The sequence below is a fragment of the Amyelois transitella genome, chromosome 22 (assembly GCF_032362555.1).
Source record: "Amyelois transitella isolate CPQ chromosome 22, ilAmyTran1.1, whole genome shotgun sequence".
NCBI classification, from domain to species: Eukaryota; Metazoa; Arthropoda; class Insecta; order Lepidoptera; family Pyralidae; genus Amyelois; species Amyelois transitella.
Window position 1 is genome coordinate 4219752 of NC_083525.1, and position 25976 is coordinate 4245727.

General features: G+C 37.5%; 2 protein-coding genes across 3 annotated transcripts; one reads left to right on the forward strand and one right to left on the reverse strand.

The window, feature by feature from the left end:
• Positions 1 to 82: 82 nt before the first annotated feature.
• LOC106134140 (histone-lysine N-methyltransferase SETD1) lies at positions 83 to 22203 on the reverse strand. 2 transcript variants are annotated; one of them, XM_060950653.1, is made up of 29 exons: positions 22046 to 22203; positions 21399 to 21635; positions 20718 to 20967; positions 19856 to 20047; positions 19257 to 19393; positions 18587 to 18727; positions 17886 to 18057; positions 16096 to 16220; positions 15089 to 15246; positions 14514 to 14653; positions 14088 to 14240; positions 13534 to 13669; positions 10360 to 10484; positions 9880 to 10077; positions 9197 to 9406; positions 8844 to 8956; positions 8347 to 8464; positions 8007 to 8091; positions 7515 to 7642; positions 7084 to 7199; positions 6436 to 6661; positions 5730 to 5883; positions 4998 to 5124; positions 4422 to 4538; positions 3717 to 3885; positions 2995 to 3196; positions 2553 to 2659; positions 2138 to 2332; positions 83 to 1611 (listed from the first exon to the last, which is right to left on the reverse strand). In XM_060950653.1, the coding sequence occupies exons 2-29, from the start codon at positions 21632 to 21634 to the stop codon at positions 1438 to 1440; spliced, it is 4404 nt and encodes a 1467-aa protein (XP_060806636.1). In that variant the 5' UTR covers position 21635; positions 22046 to 22203; the 3' UTR covers positions 83 to 1437. The 2 variants fall into 2 exon arrangements, with proteins under 2 accessions (XP_060806636.1, XP_060806637.1); XM_060950654.1 differs by lacking the exon at positions 22046 to 22203 and adding an exon at positions 21797 to 21982.
• Positions 22204 to 22828: 625 nt separating this feature from the next.
• LOC106134146 (cytochrome b-c1 complex subunit 6, mitochondrial) lies at positions 22829 to 25589 on the forward strand. The gene is made up of 3 exons (XM_013334114.2): positions 22829 to 22960; positions 23064 to 23155; positions 25255 to 25589. Exons 2-3 carry the CDS (start codon positions 23069 to 23071, stop codon positions 25426 to 25428), a joined length of 261 nt encoding a protein of 86 aa, XP_013189568.1. The 5' UTR covers positions 22829 to 22960; positions 23064 to 23068; the 3' UTR covers positions 25429 to 25589.
• Positions 25590 to 25976: the final 387 nt, after the last annotated feature.

Below are 25976 nucleotides of genomic sequence, written 5' to 3' on the forward strand. Positions count from 1 at the left end.
CGGGTACCTGCACATCTAATAATATTTAGTTTTGATATACCTACCAGCAAAATAAAAAGAAAGAAAGTCTCAAATTGTTGGATTTTTTTATTTACAATGTTATACATTTTACATCATTACGAAATGAAGTGTGATTAAAAAGTCCACTATTGACTTAAATTCATAACATTTTCCATCACATTTTTGCGTTGACGTCAGTTCGAACGAAAACAAAATGAACACCAAAGTATCTTCAAATAGGTCATGTACTTGAGACGTGTACTACATAATCTGACGTAGCAGCAGAGATCTTTTTATTCACAAATAATGTACAACACAAATAATTATACAGCGCCTTTTCTCTGATAACTTAAGTCTAACCCAATCATATTTAGACTCAATCAAAACAGTATATTACACGGATCGTTTATTTATTATTTCATACTATGCACTGAGAATTCGCATTAAATACATAGAGATAAAACACCTCAGATTCACACATTACAAGAATTATTACTATACAAGATTACATTCAATTGAGGCAATTTAGTTCGGTTTGCCTAGCGTCGATTCCGTTTGCATGCGCATTACATGCTGTTAATGTTGTAATCAGTCCATTTGTATAAGATCATTTTATGATTTAACTAGCGTTTAAATTTACAATAACGGGACACAATGTAAAGCCATAAAGTAATGATGCACGACAAAAATGAGGTATCTTTAAAATGAATATGTCGTTTTTATCCTAAAAATATTTAATAGAAAATATTGTCGACGAGCAATAGGAACGGGAGGAACACAAAAATTTAAAGCAAATTAGAGTAATAAAAAAGAAACTCATGGTAAAAGATATTAATCTTCCAAACAAACAAAAATCTGAGTTTGAACAACAAAATTAATTTCATTGTCATATAAGTTTCTGATTCATTAAAAAAAATTTAACACCTATGAGACTGATGTGGCGATTATTAAATGTGTTCACTTACTAAGGACGTTTGAGAACACTATCGTTAAAAATATTCCATTGGATTATCACATAGCCAAAACGTGCGAAGTATATTTCGAAGCCACGTGGCACACAGTAAGAAAGCCAAATTTACTCTCGAGTAGTGGATTGACCCTATTATTCGTAAAAAGGACTAGTCTTTTCTCTGGATTCTGAACAAATATTTACAATAAACATCCATGCAATAACGTCAAAAAAGCTATTCCACTATTCCATTGGCTTATCACACCAACATATGACTGACGTAAGTCAATAAATCCACGGCAAAATAATCATTTTTGAAATATTGAAATGATTAAATTTGGCAACACTCGTAATTATAAAGAACCTAGTTTTGTTTGAAATTCACATTACAAATGTCCAAAAACTGAAATTAAAGTTTGTTTTTGTTTGGAGACTTATATAAAGAAGAGTTATTCCGTTGACTGGCCGCACGTATACCGCGAGGAGCATTAGTTGAGGAACCCTCGACACTGCGGCGCGCCACACAAACACGGGATCTTCTCGTCCTCCAGCGGGAACTTGTAGTCGTACGTGATCTCCTCGTCGACGCCGATCGGCTGCTTCGAGTATATCACGATCTTCTTCTGAGACTCTATCGTTATCACCTTCGCATAGCAATTTGGCTGCAAGAAAATGGATATTAATTTACAGAAATGGCTTACAACACACGGGCACGTATAACACTTCGTCTTATTTACTATTAATTTATTTACCAAATTCAATATTTTTTAATAATTTGAGTTAGTCAAGATCGTGTCGTGCGGTTCCCAGCACTATAGAAAAGGACCACTCCATTTTTTTCCCGTGGATATCGTAAAAGGCGACTAAGGGAAAGGCTATAAACTTGGTATTTTTCTTTAAGGCGATGGGCTGGCAACCTGTCACATCTGAATCTCAATTCCCTCATAAAACCATAAATTCTGAACGTGGCCTTCCGGTCTTTTCGAGATTGTGGGCTCTGTCTACCCCGAAAGAATAAAGACGTGACAATATGTTGAATAATTTTAGCAGCGCAACGATTAATTGCGGTTAGATATGCTAGTATGAGAGTGACGTTGCAGAGTTTAACTTGTTGGCGTCCATGACGAACCGACAGACTACTAGATACTATACTAGATACTATAGTACCAGGTAACGTCGAGAACTCACATTGCAGCTGTGGTTGATGAACCTCGCCAGGTTGCCGCACTTGGTGGCGTCTATGATGGTGTCCAAGTCGATGCGGAACAGGTATGAACTGCCGATACCCGTAGCCTCGTACTGCGCCTCGCGTACGTCTGCGACTATCGGCCGTATCATTTGGCCCACGTACTCGATCACCATCTCGTCCGCTGCTATAGGCTCCTGAAGTAAAGATCATTCATAAAGAATTTTTTCGAGTATTATAAAAGGAAATGATACTGAATTCCATTGTTCAGTTCAGAGATGCAGACGCAAAGATGACCTATCCAATACATTGATGATTCATAATCAGAAACATCTTATCTTACAAAAATACCGCATGCTTTATACAAATCCAAAGCAATGTACTAAATGGATACAAAATATAGTACTGAGTGTTTACCTGTGCGAACAGTCCCCAGTCGTGGATGCCGGACTTGGCGAATTTGAGCTGCTTCTTTCTGAACTTCAGCTGGTTGAACTTCAGCAGGTCCGAGTCTGTGTCGGTACCTGCGAGATTTGACGGTAATCCATGAAATAAATTAATTTAAATTATAAATAACTAACTATATCGATTATAAGACCTACCTACCTATTGCAATACAAAATTAATTTAATTTGTATTAAACTGATGATTGTTGGCAATAATCCAGTTTGCAAGTGCATCATCCCGTAACCGAAGGAAGGTGATCACGAGGCGCAAAACCAACCAACACTATTGTCTAACTAAGTGAGAAGGTCTCTATTCAGTTAGTCTAAAGTTGGTGAGGGCTGCTCCCGACCAGAATCAATGTAGACAAATTGCTGGAGAGTTCTAGAGAAAGAGAGAGAGAATGCAATCTTACCAAAGGCAGTAAGCAGCCGCCTCTGGTTGGACCTGGCTTCTCTGGATAGCAGCTGCATTTTCTTGGCTCTCTCGTCGTTGGCAGCGGATCCCAATGGCTGGGTGCCTGTCGTGGCTCGTCCATGGTGGTACTTGTACTTGGCTTTTAGACGCGCGTCCATCTTGTAATAGCCTTCTGTTCGCGCTGAACCGCTGGAGTGAGCCTGAGACAGAGTTGATGTTAGTAATGAGAATAAAACACAATTTTTAAATATACACGATCATTACCGTGAAATAAAGTGTTTTCTTCGTAGCGTTTAGGAGATCAAAGCTTTTGAGAACCATCTCAAAGCTCACTTTGGAAGACCTGATAACGCATTAGCGTGTGTAACTGCTTCATTTTCTTTAATCTGGGCACATAACTTAATGAAAATGAAACAGTAGCTGGCTGACTAATTTTTCAGTAAACCCATTAAATATAATTTTAATAGACAATAATAATTGAGTATTGATGGGTGTTAATGAAATCAAGAAAGTGTTGGAATATTGTTAGTTCAGTGTGTACAAGAAAGAAAATGTCAGTCTTGAACGGAACGCGTGATTTAATCATGATGTCCCGTTTCAGGTCATAATAAAAAGCGAAACAGTTTTTCGCGCGATAAAAACGGCGTCGCGCATGCCTTGCTATGGGAGCTGGTTCAATGTACGACCAACTCTTTTTATTATCGGTATTTCGAATCGTACCTGCAAATCGTCGAAGCTGCTGGCGTGCCGCTTGGCCTTCTTCCTGGGCGGGCTGTAGCACACGTCGGTGGGCGGGTGCTCCACCCAGTGCGTGTCGTTCAGCCAGTAGCCCTGCGCGTCCTCCGCCAGGAGGGACTCGTACGCTCTTCTCAGGAATTCTACGTCTTCCCTGCAAGACACAGAACAATTTGTAAGGGCCTTTGGTTTTTTTTTCGATCGGAATAAGATTTGTCTCATGCCCCGTTTACACTCACAGTTATGCACGTCCCCTAATAAATCTTACAGCATAGGTCCGGCCCACTCCAATAAAAGTCAACCCCAAAGTTTGGCCCTACCCCTTCTGAGTTCCTTTCATAGAAAGTTTAAAACCATTGCTTAACATTCGAAATCATTCTTTGACATTTGAAATATAAACGACGCATGGAACATCCTCTTATTTTCGGTATTATTTGGTTTCGTAGCGAAGAAAGAAGTGAAGAAATTGAAATTCATACAAAGGCCAGGCTAATACATTTCGTATTCTTCTTTAAACCTTTGGGCTAGCGAACTGTCACAATCTCTGAATCTCCAAAACACCATTAGGCCATACAGCTAAACGTATCCTACGAATCTTGTTCTTATCATCAACGGCTATCCCGGAAGGCATTAAATAAATAATCTGTGTGTAAATTCATTTATGTATATAAAAACCCTGTCCATTCATACCTGTCGATGCCCCTGGTGAGGAACTCGTACATGACCTGCATTTCCGCCATGATGTCTCTCGGCTTGAACACTACGCGCGCGTGCGCACCGGAAACCTCCGTTGGGGACTCGAACAATCTGGAACATTCACCGTAGCATTAATATTGCTTACCGGCCTTGTGTAGTGCCGTTTTTCCGACAGTTTAGAATAACACTACTTCATTTCTTTTATGTCATAAATTTGGACTGGAATGGCAGCCGCAGACTTCCAGTGCGTATATGTATATCGTTTGATACGCGATTTTAAAGTAAGATTATAAAAAACTGCGCGCCGCTCTGCTGCTTTTCTGGTCTGATGCGGCCCTAAAGGAATATATATCACTCTCTCTTAGAACAAAACCGTCATTGCACTTGGTTAGATTCCTAATTAAACAGAGTCAAGAAAAACACACAGTCGTTTTCAATGGAGTAGGATGATGGATGTCTGCTTACGACATACTTCCTATTAAATTTTATAGACAAGTCTAAAGATTTTGAATTTCCAGTAATATGTAATATGAAGACGAAATTTACTTTCGAAAGAAAAATACTACGTACTTGTTCTGAATTTCAGCCAACTTTTTGGTCTCGTATTTTCTCTTGTAGGGCCGTTTGGTTTCCTTCTTCGGTTTCGTATCGATTTCCATCTGCGACTCGCCTTCCGGTTCCGCCATCCATGTGTAACCTGCCACGCCAAACGTACATTAGTTTTATTGCTTACCGATGCTTTTACTATAAGGGAAAGCATGGGGGGAAATCTGCATATTCAGGCATCTAAAAGGCAAATCTCGAAGACGCGTATCGGACTCCTCTGAGACAGTTGAGGACGCAACCGGGCCTAACGCCAGGACGATGTAAAGTAAAGTAAAAAGTATTTATTTAAGATGAGTATTATGGATTGATTATATGTAGATAATTCTATAAATGACTCTACACCGCCTTACACACCTTAAACCGCTGGCTAAGGCCCAAGTTTGAACTTTCAAAAAAAGTCTGAAGTTTACATTATTAAAGAAAATGCAGCAGTGCAGTTTGTTACTTTTTCTTATACACTGACGCTTTGGAAGCGGTAGTAAACTTAGTTTTAAGTAAAGTCGTAAACATAAGTATTTGATGTCCACCAAAAGATCGACGTGTCACCAAAAGATATGACAATTATTAAATGCGGTACATATGTCCCATAATAATAATAAAAAAAAAAAATTTGGTCTTTATAGATGGTAATTAGGTTATGTGCCCAGATATTTTACAGATTCATTTCCCGCAATTCCCTTGGGAACGTTCAAGTACCGTGGTCGTGCTGCAGGTGGTTGGCGAGCTTGGCGGGCTGGCCGTCGGGCGGCGGGCGGCAGTACGAGTGCTCCAGCGCCACCTGCGACGCTTGCGACGCCTGCGACGCCTGCGACACGGGCGACGACGGCTCCGACACAGCGCTTGCCGCCGACTGTGGATTTAATCATCATTAATTCATGTTTCGTAAATCAGATGAGACTATTTAGTGTTATATTACTTACGACAGAGAAATAAAGTAAGAACATTAAAAATATTAAAATAATTCTAACATTAAAATTAAACTGCCGCGTGGTTCCCGGCACTTTAAAGGAGGACCACTCCATATCTACCCAATGGATGTCGTAAAAAGCGACTAAGGGATAGGCTTAAAACTTAAGATTCTTCTTGTAACCGATGGGTCTACAACCTGTCAGGATAGGCTTAAAACTTAAGATTCTTCTTGTAACCGATGGGTCTACAACCTGTCACTATTTTTATCTCAATTACATATTCAGTAACGCCGACGAGTTACGCAATATATTAACAAGCGTTTGTAAAGGCGGCCAGTTCGTTACGGGTCTCGGGAGCTCGAGAACATACATATTGCATTATAATTCGTGGACAGCGTCCCCTGAAACGTAATCACCGTTATTCTAATCATAAATACCTATCTAGAAACCTAAGTGGCCAGTATCATCACAAAAAAGGCGAAACAATAACGTACGTCCTTGAGCCCGTTGACGCCCGGCGGGCTGCCGGCCGACTCGACCCGCTGCCTGGTGTCGGCGCGCTTCCGCGACCTTCTCTCTCTGCTCCTCCTGGACTCTTCTTCCTCGGACGTGATCTCCCCTTCTTCCACTTCTTCCGGCTTCTCCCGCTTCTCAGGTGATTTGAGGTGGTTTTTGACGGGACTAGTACGGGGTTCCTCAGTTTTGCTCTCAGGTAAAGCACTGTACAAACACATTAGTAGTTAATATTTTCATTACATTGTTACATATATACAAATATTGTGTTTTCGCTAAAAAAGTTGTCCAATAGATATAAATTAATATCTTTTTTACATATCCAAATTATTTAATTGTAGTAAATATGTAAAAAAATTTTGATTGTATGTATATATGTAAAAGAGCAAAGTGTATTTTCGCTAAACAAAGTTACTCTAGTATGATATATCGTCGATTATTTCGCGACTGTTGGCTCTATCTACCTCATAAGTGATGAAGATATGATCAAATGTATTTGTTATTAAAAAATATATCATTAGTTTATAACTGTCGTCTGGAGTTTAAAACGGTTGAATATGAAGTTAAATAAATTAATATTCGCAAAAACATTGTGATTTTTTAAAAGATTAAGTTTAGTGTATACTTACGTGTCAGGCGGTTTATCCGGCTGCGGCCGCGTATCCGTTTCCATCGTCCGTCTCTGTTCCTCCAGGAACTCCCGCTCGATCTGTTCCATGTATTCTGTGTTTCTTCTTCTCCGTTCCTAGACACATTAGTTATTGTTTGATTACTTTCAGAACTTGCTATATTATACACTTCTTAAACATATTCCATTGTGTTGTCACAAGATATTATATCAAAAAAGAACATTAATCTCGGTACCGTTGTGAAGTTAAATTATCCTTCATAAAGTTATATAGAAACGTACTCGTAGGTTTCGTGCAAACAAATATATAAAATTAACGTTTACTTTTATGTTACGCCGTCGGTTAGCTAATCTATGTAGAATCTTCTTGCTGAGTTACCGTTATCATTCACATAGTATTGTCATCAATATGGAAGTGAAACAAAGCAGTACCTGGTACTCCCTCTCCTCCTCGGAGTCGGAGTACACGCGGTCGAAGAGGTCCCGCGGGCCCGCGGAGGCCGCGCGGGAGCCCGCGCGCGACTCCGGCGACGCCTCCACCGCCGGGATCGGCGTCTTCTCTGCAACACCGCGCAATCATACACTATCACTGCTTACAACCACCGCTTTTATTTTATTTCATTCCAGAAAAAATATAGTAGCCTATGTCAATCTTGAAGGTCTATGCTATATCTGTGCCAAATTTAGTAAAAATCAGTCCAGTTGTTTTTGAGTTTATTCGTTACAAACATACAAAATAGAAATCTTTTCTCTCTCCGGGAAAAGCCCGATTCGTTCGCCTTGAAAGTTTGACAATCTTTCACCCCTCTTTTAGTTTTACTCCTTCCCCTTTTTTACGCAGTAAAGTTTTTATTATTAGTGGTATTGGATTTAATGAAATTAGGCTTAAATTCGATTGAAACAGGAATTTAAGAGTTTAAATACCTCGTAACCTGGACTGCTCCTCTTCGCTATCGGACGACGACGAGTACACCCTTCGTAGCCTCTCCTTGTTGGATACCACCTTAAACTGTAGGAAAAAAATATTATCTTTAGTATACTCCTAAATTTGATCACACAATTTAAACTTCTTATATAAGTTTTGTTTGAAATCGTTTTCCGGTTTCTGATATTCAGCCAGTTCAAGTCAAAGTGTCTTTCAATTACCCAATCATTTTTCTTTAGTCTCTATATATTTTTGTCAAATCTAAATGAATTACAATACATAAGAGCTTGTATTTGACCACATTAACACTCATGTCATTTGCTTACAAACGGTACATACCTCTGCTTCATCGATTTCTGTATCGTCTTCAGTATCGGAGTATATCCTCGGCGCGGCGCCTTTCCGCTCAGACTCTGACTCCGAAGACGAGGACCGGCTGGACGATGACGATGATGACCTGTGATGATCAAACTTTGATTAGTTTTAAGGAGTGGCTGGTTTGTTCGTGTTTAAGACGGCTAAGGAATAGGCACATTCACATTCACGTTGTGAAATTCTTACCACGACCTGATGTAAGTCACTTCGTGTCTTAAATCTTGGTCAAACCAGGACCAAGGCCACTTTTGGCATTGATCCTGGATCTTGGCTGTTCCTTTGCACACTATGGGGACTGTGACATCGTATCTATATTTGTGATGTTAAATAAAGAGAATCGCGACGGTGGACGATTTGCTTTTTCACCAGCTCGCTTGCCTAAGCGGCGGCTCCGTGAGTTCGCGGACACATCCTCCTCAGAGTGTGAGTGCTGCAGCATCTGCTGTGAAGTGCTGCAGTACCTGGAGTCGCTGGAGGAGCGCCGCGTGCGCCGCGACAGGTAGGAGCCGGCGGTGCGGCTGCGCGGGCTCGCGGGGACCTCCTTCTCAGAGTCAGAGTGCTGGACCATCTCCTCCTGGAAACGGAGAACGATGTTAACCAATCACGCAATGCAATATTCTATCGTGTGCTAGAAATAGGGAAGGGAGAGAGAAGCAAATTACAATTGTGCTTCGTAAAGAATTACACAATAAAAAAAAACTAATTTGTCTTCTTGCAACTAATTAAAATTATTTCATCCTACCTAGAATACTGAGAATCATGTCCAACCTATACCTAGTAGGTAAACTATTGGCGCCCTCTATCATCAACATACCTGATCGCTGAGTCGTTTAGAAGAGTCCTCGTCCATGAGAACGGGCGAAGGTATCTTCCGTTTGCGCCTGAAACTCGGCATCTTGGGTATGGCCGCGCGCAATCCCAACCCGATTCCCGAGCCGTACCCGCCGAGTTCCAACCCGAGATCTCGAGTTTCCATAATCGATTTTATCGAGTCCACTGCCTCTTCTTTCTTGTTCGAAATGTCCTGGTGAATGATAACAACAATTTGTTTTAGACAGAGTTATAGTTAATAAGAACGATATGTTTAGTTTTTATGTTAAAACTTGTCAATCTATGTACTTAGTTTAAAGTAATCAAATTCAAATATTTTTTTTATTTTGTTTTGACTCTATATTCCTTCCTTCCGTGAAATTAAATAAAGATTATGCTACGTGGAATAGATATACAATGGCAAGCATGAAAGGAATGAGATAAAATCTTTGGATATAAATCTTACAAACACAAAGAGGGAATTTAAATGACATACTTTGGTTAAATAGATGATTCTAAGAATACACACATCAAATATGTCAGGGATAATGCTGTGAGATGTTCAGATGGGAGACGAACGTGTTAAAACCGGATCATGGTCCACCATCGGCTCCTTCCCAGAGAGTTGATGTAACCGGAACCACCGCGAGGAGGAAGGAGACTGTCAGAATCCACAATAATTCTTACCTGCAAAGGCCCGCTCTCCTCCTTAGGTTTAGTCTGCCTCATCTTCCGACTCTGCTCGTCCCACCAGACCTCGAAGCTCTTGAAGGCGGTGTTCTCGATCATCTTTTTGTTGAAGTCTTTCTTGAGAATCTGCTTTAGCTCGGCCGTCACTCGTTCTATCACGCGGTTGATCGTAGGGAAGTACGGGTTGTCGTGCTCCTGTACCAAATTTGATATTCATTTTTAGGTTTGGTGCAACGATGGCTTCATAGAATCTCTTTTTTTGAGGATATATCAAACATACAGTGACATTACATTAATGTGAAAGTATTTTTTTTTTATTTTTATACCTAATATCTTTTTATTAAGTAGAATATTTGTAAAAAGAACAATGGTTTTGGAATATATGTTTTAAAGAACAAATGGGCAAGCGTCGCTTAGTCTTATAACAAAAATAATATTCGTATTAGTCTAAAAAGATATATAAATTGTAGTACTAACATTCTCCTGCGCCGGTTGCGTCGTGGTGTGCAGATGTGGCGCCACCACGTGGTGCGGCAGGAGTGGGAACCCACTGCCGTACGCCAGCAACTCCGGGGGGGCGCCGTAGCCGGGAGGAGGGTATGCTGAGAACAACCAATCACATCTATATATTACGTCTTAGTGTGACAACTAGAATCCTGGAGAACGCTGATGACGGAATAGTTATGAGGCAGTCGTGATTATGGTGTGAATGATTATCTGTGTATACTCCGGGCGTATGAATTCTAACAAGAAATTGTATTGACGATTTTCCGAACGCCAATGTCTATATTCAATAGTAAACAAGCTTGATATGGTGTATACGTTGTTATAGAAGAATGTTTAATTCGATAGACTTTTATTCGACTCGAAATTGATGCATTAGTACTCAAAATTACTCACACCAGTACATGTAGTAGTGGTTGGAAGTGAGAGGACGTCTTCTCCTCGCTTTTCTTTTAATAAACGAATAGCGACTATAAGAGAAATAAATACAGTAGAATCCGTTTAGTACGACTTCGCATATAACAACCAACCGTTTTTAGCGACGCAACTATAGACATATGTTTGGTTTCGTATCGAGCCACTATGAAAGTACATTCGTTTATTACGACTCCGCTTATAACGACCGACCGCTTTTAACGACGGAATTCAACGCACATTGTCCGGTTATAACGACGTGCGTCGACGTGTTTACAAACAAATCTAAGTTATAGGTACATAATAGAAGCTATCCCCGCCCCGCGCACCTACCTAGCCCATGCATCGCGGACTGTCTGTTTTGTTTATGTTACATTTCCTAATTTGCGGGTGACAAGTGAGTGCGCGTACTAAAATGGCTAAGCGAAAAAGTTTCTCTATTGAAGAAAAAAGTTTTATTTTACAACGTTTAGAAGCTGGCGAGTCGAATGTAACTATTGCGAAGGAACTTGGTGTAAATCACTCGACTATATCCACAATAAAAAAGAATAAACACAAAATAGAACCTTTGTTTAACGCAAACGTTTTAAAACCTAAACGCGTGAGGGAGTCGTCTCAAGAACAAGTTGATGTGGCACTTTTACAGTGGTTTTCCTTCTTAGTACACTTCTGTACCGTATATGTATGCATATTATTATATGTGAAATAAATAAATATTTTTAATTCAATGTTTTTTTTTGTCTGTTAGTCACCTTAATACCTACGTATTAATAGAGTAAAGTCAGGATAGATGCCTCACTTTTTGAAATTGTCTTGTTATTTCAAATCTAATAAAATATCGTTACAAAATACTTTCAATATTACTTATTTGGTCTTTTTTCTTACATTACGGCTTATTTTAGATGGCCTAGCAATTACTGGTTGGGCAAAAAATGAGTTTCTGCAGACCCATTTTTTGAGGATAGGTGCCTACCCTATATGGATAGATGCCCCGCCATGAAAATATTAAGGAGGTTAGATGCCCATGGTGTGGGATAGATGCCGTATGGAATAAAAACTAGAAATATGCATGATTAAAATTTGTTTTATTGAGGCATATCAATCAACATGTTATGTAAATTATCTTCAAGTAAAATAATCATAAAGAATGAACAATTTTTAATAGTAAGTAATAAAAGTTTAAAAGTCAACATGTACTCAGAATCTCTCTTTTCCACATCTTGAGCAATAATTTGTGTATGGTGTGCAGGTTACATGCAACCACTTCTGTCATGAAATGCACTGAATCCAATCGGATTTCGATTTTGTATTTTCATAGCTGTCAAAGCATTCTATGCAATTATTATCATCTGTATGTTTAGAGCTACCGTGCTTTTCTCTCTTATTTTTCTTCACAGACAAATCTTTACATTTCTCTTCTATCATTTTAGAGTAAGTAGCTGGTTTATCTTCAGTTTTGCTATTTGAACTTAAAATGATATGCCTTTACGTGAACTTTTTATTTCGTTTCAATCTTCAAAGCTTTTTTGTTTGTCTTTGTTAGTTTTCTTAACAGGTAAACCTTTGGTTTTCTTTCCTTTCGTTTTACAATTAATTAGTGGATAATCTCCACCATCACTACTTGAATTATAAATACTTTGTCTTTTTTGAGCTCCTCTTCCTTTACTTACTTTAACTTAATTATAATTTTCTTTCTCACTAAAATCAGTCTCACTGTAGTCATCTTTATAATAAGTATTTCTCCTTTTTCTTTTATAAACTCTCTTAACTCGCTCTTTATCTTTAGTTTCTTTGTTTGCCTCCTTTAATTTTCCTTTTCCTTTAGTATCAGTCTTGTTTTAATTAGTTTTTACTTTCTTTTCAGTTTTATTCTTTTTTTTTATCTAACATAGTTTGTATTTTTAATTTTTTTCATTCAGCAATATGTATAGTTCCTTTTTTTATTTTTTTCTTCTGTATTAAGAATATCTGCAGATTGTTTTACCCTTTTAGACATTGTTAAAGGAATTTGTGGTATTGGTGATGCTTCGACCAAAAATTTTGAAGGTGTTTCTTTTTCTTGTATGCTAGGTATCTAAAAACTAATGCAAGAAAAATTATAAAACATAGAAAATATATTAATTTATAATGTATAAAGATATGAGGGATAGACACTGTTAGGGGCACCTATACCGCGAAAAATCAAGGCAACTATCCTTTTTGATATGGATAGATGCCCTTATATATTTTTAATAAAATAAACACAAAACAACAACTATCTTAATATGGATGTGTAATTTAATAACCTGTGTACTGGTATAACAAAAATTATATGGAACTAATTAGTACTTGTAAAGTTATAAAGCTGTAAATACTTACATAAATAAAGTCCGAGCTGTTTGACACGTTCGCTGCGGAGATTATTGCACACACGAGAGAAATACGTCCACATTCAGCGACGCACTTGCAGGGATTGAGGTGTGCGGAGACTTCGCTCCCGTTTTAACTTATTAAAACGTAGGTAGCTATTTGGGAAATATGAGTTCTAGAAAACGAGGCACCTATCCCACTGCGGCATCTATCCTGACTTTACCTTACGTATGTACATAAATTTTGTATATGATTATTAAAAAAAAAAATGATTGTTTAGTACGACTTCCGGTTATTACGACGTAATATCACTGGTCCCTTGACCGTCGTTATAACCGGATTCCACTGTACTATTATAAAAGATACTATAAGAATATAACTCACCAGTGGGTGGCCACGCCGGCATTGGTTGATAGTAAGGTTGTTGAGGAGCCGCTGCTAGAGGCGGGTAGTAGTACGGATCGGCGGGAACTTGCTCCTCGATCTTTGTGTCGTTGGGGGACAGCGATGATAGCGACATCTATGAGGGGAAAAAAGATGATTAAAACAAGTCTTTGCATAAGACAATAATGTATTGTTGCAGGCCGTGCGAATGACATATTCTCTCTTTCACACAAAGTGTATGTATGTGAGAAAGTGTGTGCGTAATAGAGATAGTTGTCGTTGACTTGAACATCGTCGTGGTCCGTGATCTTGTCTGTAACCGTCGACTGCGTTAGGGTGTCTCACCCTGCTTTGAAATGAAAACTAAAAGAAAGCAAGGAAGTGTAAGTGAGAGAGTGACATGATCATCGTCGAGATTCTCTCCGTCGTAGGTTTCGGTCGCTGAAGCTCCCCGATTCATAACTCATCCTTCGAAGACGAAATGTCCGACCCGTCTCTTATTGTACTAAGTGTCTGACTGAGGAGAGTTAGAGAGTGAGAGGGAGGAGTATCACCTGATCATCGTCGAGGTTGTCTCCATCTGTGGTGGGTTTCGGGCGCTGAGGCTCCCCAGTCAATAGTTCATCCTCCGAAGACGAAATGTCAGAACCAATCTTGTCTATAGGCGGCAATGTCGACAACTTCTTTCGCTCTTCCCGTTTCGCCTTCTACAACGGAAAATAGATTTACGAATGTGAGGACCTGTAATTTATTTTAAGTACACATATGAATCCATATTTTAGTTAAAAAAGTAGGTCAGCCAAAAAATAAAATAAATCACTGTAATGTTGTAGCACTAAGGAACGGTTTTTCGAAAACTCCCACTAGAAGTAATTTTTGGTTTTTAGCTAAAAAAAAACGCAGTTATAGAATTTGGGAAGTTTTAATATAACAGGCTAAATTAAAAAATAATATCCAAGACAAAATAACCGAACACTTACCTTGTCCTTAGTGTACTGCAGGACTTCCATATAGAACTCTCTGGAGAGGTACGGAGAAGGAGTGGTCGACAGAGGGTCGGTGTTGATTTCCCTGTTCCGATCTATTGATATTATGCTTTCTCTCTCGTCGCTGATGGAACCTGTTTTAAGAAAACTGGGGTTTTGAAACATACTGATTTGAAGAACAATTAAAAAGTAAATTAAATTTAACCACATTTTGTTGAGAAAGAAAAATTTTTCCAGAAGACTGGCAGAAATGGTTGTATAATTTTTATATTTTATAGCCAATATAACAGTGTTGTTTGTGGTGTATGTATGTACTTCTGAGTGACTTTTGTCTGTTTTCATCGCGAGTGGGGGAATCACCGCTAATGCAGCTTGGATCTCGATTACACATTTAATACCACAGATTTAACAGAAAAAACGATTTTGTTATCAAAGCACCTGCAGAGAAACATGACCTGCTATCCGTACAAACCGAAACCTTAAGAGAGTCAACTCTTTCTATTGGCAAGTGTACATGCACGATACAATAACTCTTTACATAAGATCTTGCTTCTAGACTCTAGCCTTACCATCGTCATCAGAAGGCGGGTGATGTACATCGAGGTCCGGTATCTTGGCGGGCAGGCGGTCCTCATCGTCGTCCTCTGAAGACATCCCCAACGAAAGGAACGGCGGCGCCAGGCCTCCACCGGCGCCCGACCCTGCCCCCTTAAGCAGCATGGCTATTCTGTTGATACACAATGAATGTTTGGCGCAGAGTTTGGATTCTCGCCTCTGTGCCAAAAGGCCCCGGGTACGATGCACGATCAGGTAATGATGGAAAAATAACTTTTACCTATTGGCCTGAGTCTGGAATGTTTTCTATTTAAGTAAGTATTATTATAAAATATAGTATCGTTGAGTAAGCATTTCGTAGTCTACAATTTCTAATGCTAACTGAATCTGTGTTAATTTGTCGCTTTGTTGTTGTGTATTTCTATATTTTATGTTGTTCGCAAACTATGGCAGATACTGCAGTTATTTGCGCAACAGACAATATTAATATACTAGTTTAAGTCCGCGTACTAGCTTTTATAAGAACACCGGTACCACCGCCACCACCATCACTATACGCATATGCGAAGTAGTATTTCAGTTGTACGTAGTCTGTTAGTCACTCATTATCATTCAGTAATAAAAGAGTTCGATTCATGCTTAAGGAAGACAAAATACAAACAAACACGTCTAATAATACATGGGGGCGGTAGACAGAGCCAACGGTCTTGAAAAGTCTGAAAGGCCACGTTTTGCTGTGTGGCTTAAAGATGGAATTGAGATTCAAATAGTGACAGGTTGCGATCCCATACCGTACAAGATTTTTACAAGATTAAAGACAATTTACTTAAAAATTCAGTGCGAGAGCTTGTTTCCATTCATCCAAACTGATATTATCTTAACCCTGTCTGTTACGCCTTCACTGCTGCATCAGGTATCACGAAATGTTTTTTGAAAAAGTTAATTATTTATTATTCTCACAATAATGGGAACTTCATTTTAACGTGGGCTGGTAAAAACCTAGTCAATAAATATGTCTCACCTGGTGTCAAGGTCCACATTCTTGTGCTCGTCAGCGGGCGGCTTGTGGTCGGGCTCCTCCGCCTCGGGCGGGCGGGGCGCAGCCTCCGCCGCCTCGGGCTCCCGGGCACTCTCAGCGGGAACCTCCTTAATAAAAAACATGAGTTTCAATTTATAAATTTGCTCTCATAGAAATAAGTATAATATAATACAATACAAATACCGCATTTTTTTAAACTATAGAATTCTCGCAACTCACTTGCCAATTCTACAGTTGAAGAATAGTGGTACTTCTAAATGAACTATGCGTAAATCTTACATACTTATCCAAGATTTACCTGCATTATATATAGCTGTAAGATATTTTTTAACAAGTTATGGGTTATTGATGAGAAGAATACACTTACTTTATGATTATTATAAATGTTACCATGCTTATGAAAAGGACAAGAAGATAAACATGCAAATATTTACTAAATCATGCCAAATGGGTTTAAGCAAAGAATGAAGTTATTATGTGTATGCGATGCGTATTTTTGGCGAAATAATAAGTTGACATGAAAAGTTGCTAAATGGCGACAGCTTATTCGTAGGTCGTGCCGATTGTTGATTTTTTAAATTATTCATTTCTACCTGCATGAAAAGTTTTGCTTAATAACAATCCTTTTATTTAAACTACCTACATCATCCACCACATACATCTACACAATATCATATAGGCACAAGTAAGTAGTATGCGGTGAAAAACTACAATAATTTCAACAATCGTATTTATTCTATGTTCTAATAACGTTTTAAAAAAATATTAATTCTACTTCTATCATTTTCTAATGCCCATTACTTAAGCTTCTAACAAAATAACATGCGGTCCATAGCTCGAGATCACTATCATCACTACATATTATAAAGTCCTTATTTTTGTTGTTTGGTGTCGAGCGAATCTTGCGTTCGCTTTCAAAAACTCTACTGTAAAAAGCTTGCATTATAACGAGCTAGCGGTAAGCGTATCGTCTACATAACAAACTCCTACACAATCTACGATCAAGGAGAAATTGTATCTTTGATCTGCCGACCTTATCTTTGTCCCTGCGCTCCGTGTCGCCGGGCGAGCGCTGGTCGCGCGGCGTGAGCGGCGCGGCGGAGCCCCGCGGCCCGGAGTCGCCCGAGCGGCGCTCCAGCTTTACACATACATACATACATATATCACGTCTCTATCCCTTACGAGGTTGACAGAGCCAATTTCGAAAAAAAAACGAGAGGCTGAATGGCTTATAATCTTTAAATATAGCTCGAGCCCTGCTCTGTGACAGAATGTTAATGATAATTATGACGTAATTCATATCTGACTGTCGTTGGAACTGAGATTTAGATATTCCCTTGATTAACTTTTATAATCTAGCTTATTATAGTCATATGGAAGGTTACTACTATTCAAAATTAGTCGACCCGCTTATCTGTTTATATAGATGGTCTAAATTAAGTCGGTTTCAATAATTTGAGCAATTACTTTTAATTATCTAATGGTAAAAGTATGGAAAAAGTTGTGAAATGCAGTGAAAACCAAACCAGAAGTTAGCAGAACTATGAACTGAAAGGTGTATACATAATGATTATGATTACAGGGGTGATCCAACATTATTGCTTATAAGGTCTGTTCATTCATCGTATCATGATATCGACAGGATAGACAGTTATATACAATTTCAAGCAACTGAACACATTTCCAGGGTAACAAAACATCTTATTCATAATCGACAATAGGACTCCGGACATTTTGTCATAATTGAGTTTGAACGATATGCTAGTACTCACATGCGGGTGGTGATGCGCAGACGCCGCTGCGGGCGCGGGCGCGACGGGCACGTGCGCGCGCCACTCCCCCCACCACACGCCCGCGCCCCCCGCGCCCCCCACGCCCCCCGCCGCGCCCGCGCCCGCCGCGCCGCCTGCGGGGGGCGCTCCCACGCCGTACCCGTAGCCGTACCTGTGCGAACGAGCTTCACTTTAATGGAACCATGGAAATATAAACAACTTTTTAAGCTTCTGTGTTAGTTTGGTAGCAAAGAAAAAACTTAGTGTGTGCCAGCTGCATATCATCCCGTGCAGATTGTAAAGTCAATCGAGAGAAAGCAACACTAATTGAATCTCAATTCCATCATTAAACCGACGTTAACAATTTTACAATGATCCAATATAGGTTTAGGTTCCGACGGGTGTTGCTTCGTGTAAAACCGAACTTACTTCCAAGTGTGGTTCCCGGCACCAGTACAAAAAAAATCAGAATCACTCCATCTCTTTCCCATGGATGTCGTAAAAGGCGACTAAGGGATAGGCTTACAAACTCGGGTTTCTTTTTTTAGGCGATGGACTAGCACTGTCACTATTTGAATCTCAATTCTATCATTAAGCCAAATAGCTGAACATGGCCTATCAGTCTTTTCAAGACTGTTGTCTCTGTCTACCCCAAGGGATATAGGACCCGACCATATGTATGTATGTATGTAAAAACATACCCTGGTGCCGGCGGATAGGGATAAGACTCGTAGGGCACGGGCCCGGGCGGCGCGTACGGCAGCTCGGGCGCGTGGCTCGCCGTCGGGTACGTCGCGGCGTCGCTGGCTTCGCTCGTGCCGCGAGCGTAGCGCTCACGGTATCTACAAATAATTTTAAATATTTATTATTTTTCTCTAGAAGGAATTATTATGAAACTTTTCTTACTATTATGAAAGTTCATGAAGAAACTTTTTGAAGCATGTTCTATTATTCACCATTATGCACAAAAAAAAAAAAATATTATTGTATTACGTCCATACTAAATAATAAATTTACAAATTAAAAACTCATTCTGTATATACATAATGCTAATTTGTACATTAGAAACATTAAAATATACCTGCGTCTACATTTCCTCTTGCATCGTCCGCTTGGAAAAGCAAATAGTAGAAATTAAACCAATGAAAAAACATTTTTGCAACGATATATTCAACCACTTCTGATCTTTTTCTGAATAAAATACAATTCCCTTTGGTTATAGAAAATAATAGAAAGAGAAAGATGACAAGACCTATTATTGACGATTAAATAATTGTGCATTAGATTGCCTGTAGCTTGCGGTTCTTCTCAATTATGTTGAAAAATAAACATCAGAAAACCATATCGTACAATATGTATCAAATAAAGTACCTGTCTCTGTCTCTCTCCTTATCCCTGTCTCGCTCGCCGCGACTCCGATGTCGGTGTCGGTACTCCCGCTCTTCGTCCGACCATCGGGTGTTGCTATCACTGTGCTCAACTTCTTTGTAAGGTTGTCTGTATGGTTCCTGGAATAAAGGAAATTTATATATGAGGTCTTAATAAATATACTTATTTTTCTTTATCATCTTCATCCGAGGACTTCTAAGCAATTGGTGTAGAGGGGGTAACATCCTTTGTCAGTCGAATCAACGCCTTCGAGTCGAGCCAAGAGAGTCGAGCCAACGCCAACCAGCTCCTTAAGGAAGCACCGCCAAAGAATTACTTATTCCCTAAGTTTTAAGACAACACACACTTTATATATAGGGTTTGGGCTTTATGAGCACAAAAGTAACCATGAACCATCTTTTGTTCAATTCATATTTTGCTTCTTCAGTTCGTAATTTGTTTTAATCCATATTCATATACCCACAATTGATTAACTTAACTACAGTGATTTTGCTATACATAGTTTTTGCAGTTTCAGCCATTTCAACTGTAACTTTACACACACCATTGTGTTGAGATATAACTGAATAAAATCAACAAACCTTGCTATCCACCAGTTTAGTCTCCTCTAACCGCTTGCTAAGAGTGGGATCAACTTTGGGAATGCGTACATCTTCCACAATTGGAGGCTTGACAACTGGCGGAGGCTGCGGGAGTGGTTTTCTCTCCATAGTTTTATCCTCCAGCATTTCCTGGCATTTCTTGCCAAATGGATCGTGGAAGACATCAAGCACCTACAATGATATTTAATGAAAATGAACACTGACAAATTATGCACCAACCAATGTTTCCAAAGCACGTATATAACAATTTGTCAACCTTATCCTTTGATCAAGGAAACAAGATTCACAGACGCAAACTAAATCAAACAAGAAACTACACACTTTTATTAAGGAAACATTCCTTAAAATTTTAAACTGAACTTGTGAAACTTTCATGGTGAAGCAGTTTTATATTTAAGGATTGTACGGACCTACAAATTTGCTTGGTTTGGATTCATTTGATACAAAAGTTAAAGTATTTTGGTACCTCTCCAAGAAAGAGATGTCATTATATGTATTTTTTCTTTTTCCTGGCTTTAAACCCGGTTGCATCCTTACCACCCTGGAAAGGAGACAGTAGTATGCCTTTGACAGGATGAGTCAGGTTTTTACACGAAGCGACTCCTGTCTGAACTCCGCAACCTTTGCAGGGACACCTAACCCATATTGGATTGATCATGGTTACACATCTGATACCTGAATGTGCAGGTTTCCTCACCATAAAAGATTATATGTATGTATTTATTATATATTAACAAATCTTATTGTTCACTGATAGTAATGAATTTAAACACTGTCTTTTCGCAAAGTCAGCCTCCATTGATAGTTAACATATATTAAAATATTTTGTTTTATAACATACCTGGCCCATAACTGACTTTCCATTATATTTTTCTATACACAGTTTTGAATACTTTACATCTTGAAATACAATTCTTGCAAATCCCAAGTGTCTGTTTGTTATTGGATGGTAAAATATTCTCAACTCCTCATAGGGACCTATTTTATTCATCATATCCACCAAAAAAGCTTTGTCTATATTATCATTGAGATTCCCGATAGTAATCTCAAGTTGCGGAGGTGTTCCAACATAGTTTTTATCAATTTTAAATCTGTAAGAAATAAAATTTAAAATTTCCCGCCATAGTGGCATATGTCATTAACCTGTTCAGTTGGCAATACTGTCTACAGAGTACTAATAAAAACAATAGGACATACTCATCCAAAATTACAATAATTTTTGTATTATTTCATCACTGGGAAGAATATACTACAAAAACAAGTAAATCAATGCTAATAGGTATTGTATATAATCTATAGTATACATCCAAAGTATCACATTATGAGTAAAATAGAAAAACAAAATGCAATGAGCCAAATGATTATAGCAAATAGAAACCTAGTTAGCATTATAAATATTATGATTTAAGATGAATTAATGTGTAAGGTCAAATCTGAACCAAATAAATCATTACAACAGCCCTACAACAGCAATCAAACCTTCAACACTTATGAAAAAAAGATATTTTTATTAAATATGTACCTAGGGACTGGCAAATCTGCTGGTTCTATCTTATTCCAGATCCTTGGGATCTGTGATCTAGGATCTCTACATTGCACCGGAGGATAAGTTGCATCACCAGGTACACATCCATCATATCGGTACAATTTGGTAGCTCCTTTGACAAGGAATGGGTCCATGAGCAATTTATAGTTTTTAGGTGCTTTGTGTAGCACTGCATTGTGCCCAGGTGTTTTGTGATCCATACCTCCATTCATTCTGTAACAATAAAGGTAATAATTTTTCAGGAGACATAACCTCAACTTGTGAATTATTTACATTGATGTTTGTATGGGACAACCCATTTATTAGACTTGTATATGAATTGTGGTGAAACTAAATAATACCGAAAATAATGCTACGTTTCTTTTACAACAAACCTGAAATATTAATAAAACATTGTGTTATACAAAACTGAAAAGGCTAGATGTCTAATAGGAACACAGTTGTAACATTTTAGATTTTAGTAAATTATACATAGAATTTTACAATAAACCTAGTTGCTAATATAACATTTTACATTATTATCACCACTACAAAATTATTTTCAATCAGAAGCTCTCTCCATGGTGACAACCACATATGAACAATCTATGATATGAACTACACTTACGGAAATAAATACTCACTTCGATTATAGAGAATAATGATAAAAATTTTAAATTATCATATATGGCTTTACTTAACCATTTTAAAGAAATATTTTTATTCTACTTATATTGAAATGCCTAACAAGTGATTCTCTTGACTACTTGCACAATGTTTATCATAAAGAACAGTTTATTTTGTGTTTATTCTGCCAACGAAAATGTACAAAAATTACTATACTTTATGAACGATATTATATCTGTCATGTTGGCACCTTGCTCGAAATGTCATTTTAAAGGTTGCCATTATCTATTGTTCTTAGGAGGTACTTCGTTTATAAGAACTTAGTACACTATAGAGAAATAAATACTTCGATTACAGAGGAAAAAATAAAGGAGGTAAACATTAAAATTATCATTTTTATATTCTTTACCATTTAATAGAAATATTTTTGTACTTCTATTGAAATTCCTAACAAGTCTTTCTAATGACTACTTGCACAATGTTTATTATGCTAATGGCAATATATAAAAATTACTAATTTTACTAACGTTATTTAATTGTCATTTTAAATAGAATAGATTTATTTTCAAAATTGGATACAAGGACATTATTGAGGTCACATCACTTAAATCTAATTATAACTACTACCGCTTCCAAAGCGCATGTGTAGAAGAAGCGGCGGAACAAACTATACTGCAACATTTTCAAATATTGTCATTATCTAATATTTTTCAGTAAATACTTCGTTTATGAGAACTTGGTATGCACTTTCATTTGGTAGAATCTATTGTCATGAAATTTCATTAATCCCACAGATGAAAAAACATTCATGATTATTTTCCTGAGCAACATTCAATTTTAATATTTATACAAATATATATTATTTTACTCTATGGCAACATAGTTCAATAACTGTCAGACGAGTCTCGTTGCATCATCGGTCTTCAATTTTGGTAAAATCTAAAAAAATAGGGTTTTGTGCTCAGCACATAATTTTTATAGGTGCTAAATCGGTAAAATATCTAAGTACATTGTGTTTTGGTGTCTGATTTTCAGGAACCATGTCCGAGAAAATTATTCCTGTGGTCAAGGCTGAAGAGGAAGCTGCCGAGGAAGAAGACCTCGTAGATCCTCAGCAGGAATTGAGGGTGAATTATTATTATTACCTTGCTAGTTTTGTACTACAGTATAGTGCAGATTAATTTTTAATTTGATGACATAAATCTGATGAACTATGGACATAACCTTACAACATGTTCAGCAAAAATCTAGAGAATTTAATTATGTATATGTGTATAAAATGATCCTTTTTTTTATAAATAGTACAGGTATTAAACGCGCACATAACATACCTTTTTTATCTCTGACGTTTTGAATCGTGTTTTAAAGATCCATCGTCTATGACCAACTGAAAACCACTATGGAATCTTATTTTGCTGATTTTCAAACAAATTTTTATTTGAAATTGATATGTGTACAATGCAATGCAAGTGAACACAATTTGCACAAACAAAGTGAAAAGTTCAAGAAAACACCATCATGCTTATCTTATGGTCAAATTCATAACTAAAATCAGTTTTATTATAACCCAAACATGTTTTGACAAATATTAATGTTTAGTTGGTGGTCCAAAAGTTATCACAAAAGCATGGCTTTATAATGAAACCAGCTGTTGCATGTGGCTTCCCTCGTGGATATTGTTGTTTCGCAATTCCTACCTAAGCAGTCATTTTCCTGAATGGAAGGTATAAGATACTTTGTTTTTCTAAGTTCTCCTAAAGGCTAAGACGCACTTTGGATAACTTTTGCTTTTGCTCGTGAATTCTTAGCATAATGACAAGTTTTTCCACCTCTGTGCAAATTTTAGGACAACTAAAAAATTTACATGCCAAATTAACCATATTTATGATGAAATTGCATTTCCCACGGTTTTGCACGTCCCGAACATTGTTGTTCATAGACAATCCCTCAGGAACAAACATTCCTTTTTTTTTCGGTATAAATGATACCCTTATAATGTCCTTCTCAGTTCCTTTGTTTATACATTACCTCTTCATGCTTTTGTCACTTGATCAATATTGAAACTTTGCATGTTAGTAATAACATTTAATTTTTTAAATAATGTAGCACCATTAAAACTATTTGAACAAAAAGAATTTTTAAAAATTGTTCATTTGTTTTTGAGTTTATTCCTTACAAACATACAAATCTTTTCTCATTATTAATAGTGTGGATTTGGATTGAGATGGAAATAGTGACAGGTTGTTAGCCCATCTTCTAAAAGAAGAATCCTGAGTTTATTAGCCTATCCCTTAGTCACTTTTTACGTCATCCATGGGAAAGATATGGGGTGGCCCTATTTTTTGTGAAAAAAATATAGTCCCTATGGGATTTGCGAAAAACCTGAATTCTTTGGTAGGTAGTGCTAAATTTGCACGGGGGTGAAGCTGAGGGTAAAAGCTAGTAAGAAAATAAGTTAGCATTCTACTGTATGTAGTCAATACTGGATACCTTTAGCTTATACATTGTGGACACCTTTGTTTGATAATATATATTCTGATAAAGGCTTTCAAACTGGTATGACACCAATTTAGAAAAAATATGATATGAATTTTTTATTTCATCTACTACTTCTTTTCTTTTAGGCAACAAATGAGCATGGATTCAACTTACTGGAAGGTGTTTGATATTTTTGATTGCCATCCTATTGTAGCATGTACAAGAACTAGTTACTGTCATACATACTGTAAATTTAGTTTAACTGTTTATTCTATTATATGAAGGAAATAAATATAATGCTAAACAGTCACATTGATAACAGGATTAATCATTGATATGCATACAGACTAATAATGTTGACACTTAAATTTAAATTAATTTACAAATTACCGAATCAAAAGTTCAAAAAGTATATGCATGTCACCAGTATTAATCATGTTAAAGTATTGTTACTCTTGACTCTAACACTGAGTAATTTAAGTTGTTTGATTAGATTTATATTAAATACTTTTTAAATTGTATTAATATCAGAGTCATAGATATAAGTAATCACAAATAGTATAAATAAATAAATTAGCTACTTTAACTGGTACATATAGTCTGCTTCTAAGAAACATGGCCCCATGTTCATGAAAACCATATGAGTCAAGTTTCTCTGCAGGCGACTATACATATAAACATTAGTAACCATAGTCTATAAATAAAATTTTGTATAAAACTGGCTCAATATAAACTTTTTTTTTCATAGGACTCTTGCGCCCAGAAGCCTGATGCTCAGGCTCACTGGGCCAAATACCAGGAGTGCAATGACCGCGTTAACTCCAGAAGCAATACCGCGGAGACCTGCGAGGAAGAACTTATCGACTACCTACATGTCCTCGACCACTGTGTTGGCAAAGACCTCTTCAAGAGGCTAAAGTAATTTCAAATTCGTTTCAATTATATAGAATATGCATATATTTCAATGTACATTTTTTTCATGATGTGAAGAGTCAATCTTTAGTGCTATTTAGTTATTTAAATGGGTGATCGACAGATGCTGCTGTTACAGTTTATTTGTAAATAAAAAATCATAGTTAAAAAGGTTTTTGTTTGACTGCTCCCTGCTAATTGGCCGCTACTCCACTGCGTAAAGAAAAATCTCGTTAATTTCCATTCTCGTAAGTAGTCTTTTACTGCAACACCACTATGCTATATAAGGAATCTATTTTTTCTTCTTCCGGACATCCTTTGCCTATGGAACCTTAAAACACTGTTCTAAACAAAGTGTTTAAAAGGTTCCATAGGCAGAAACGGGACCAAGTTTTGTCATTTCCATGCGTAAATTCCAATCATACTTTAAGGTGGAAAAAAACTTCCAGCAAAACTTAGTAGTTATATTTTATTGAAGCAAATAATAAACTTTTTTTACACAAATACCAATAATATTCATATAATTTTAATTTAACAAGTGATACAAAAATAAACCAA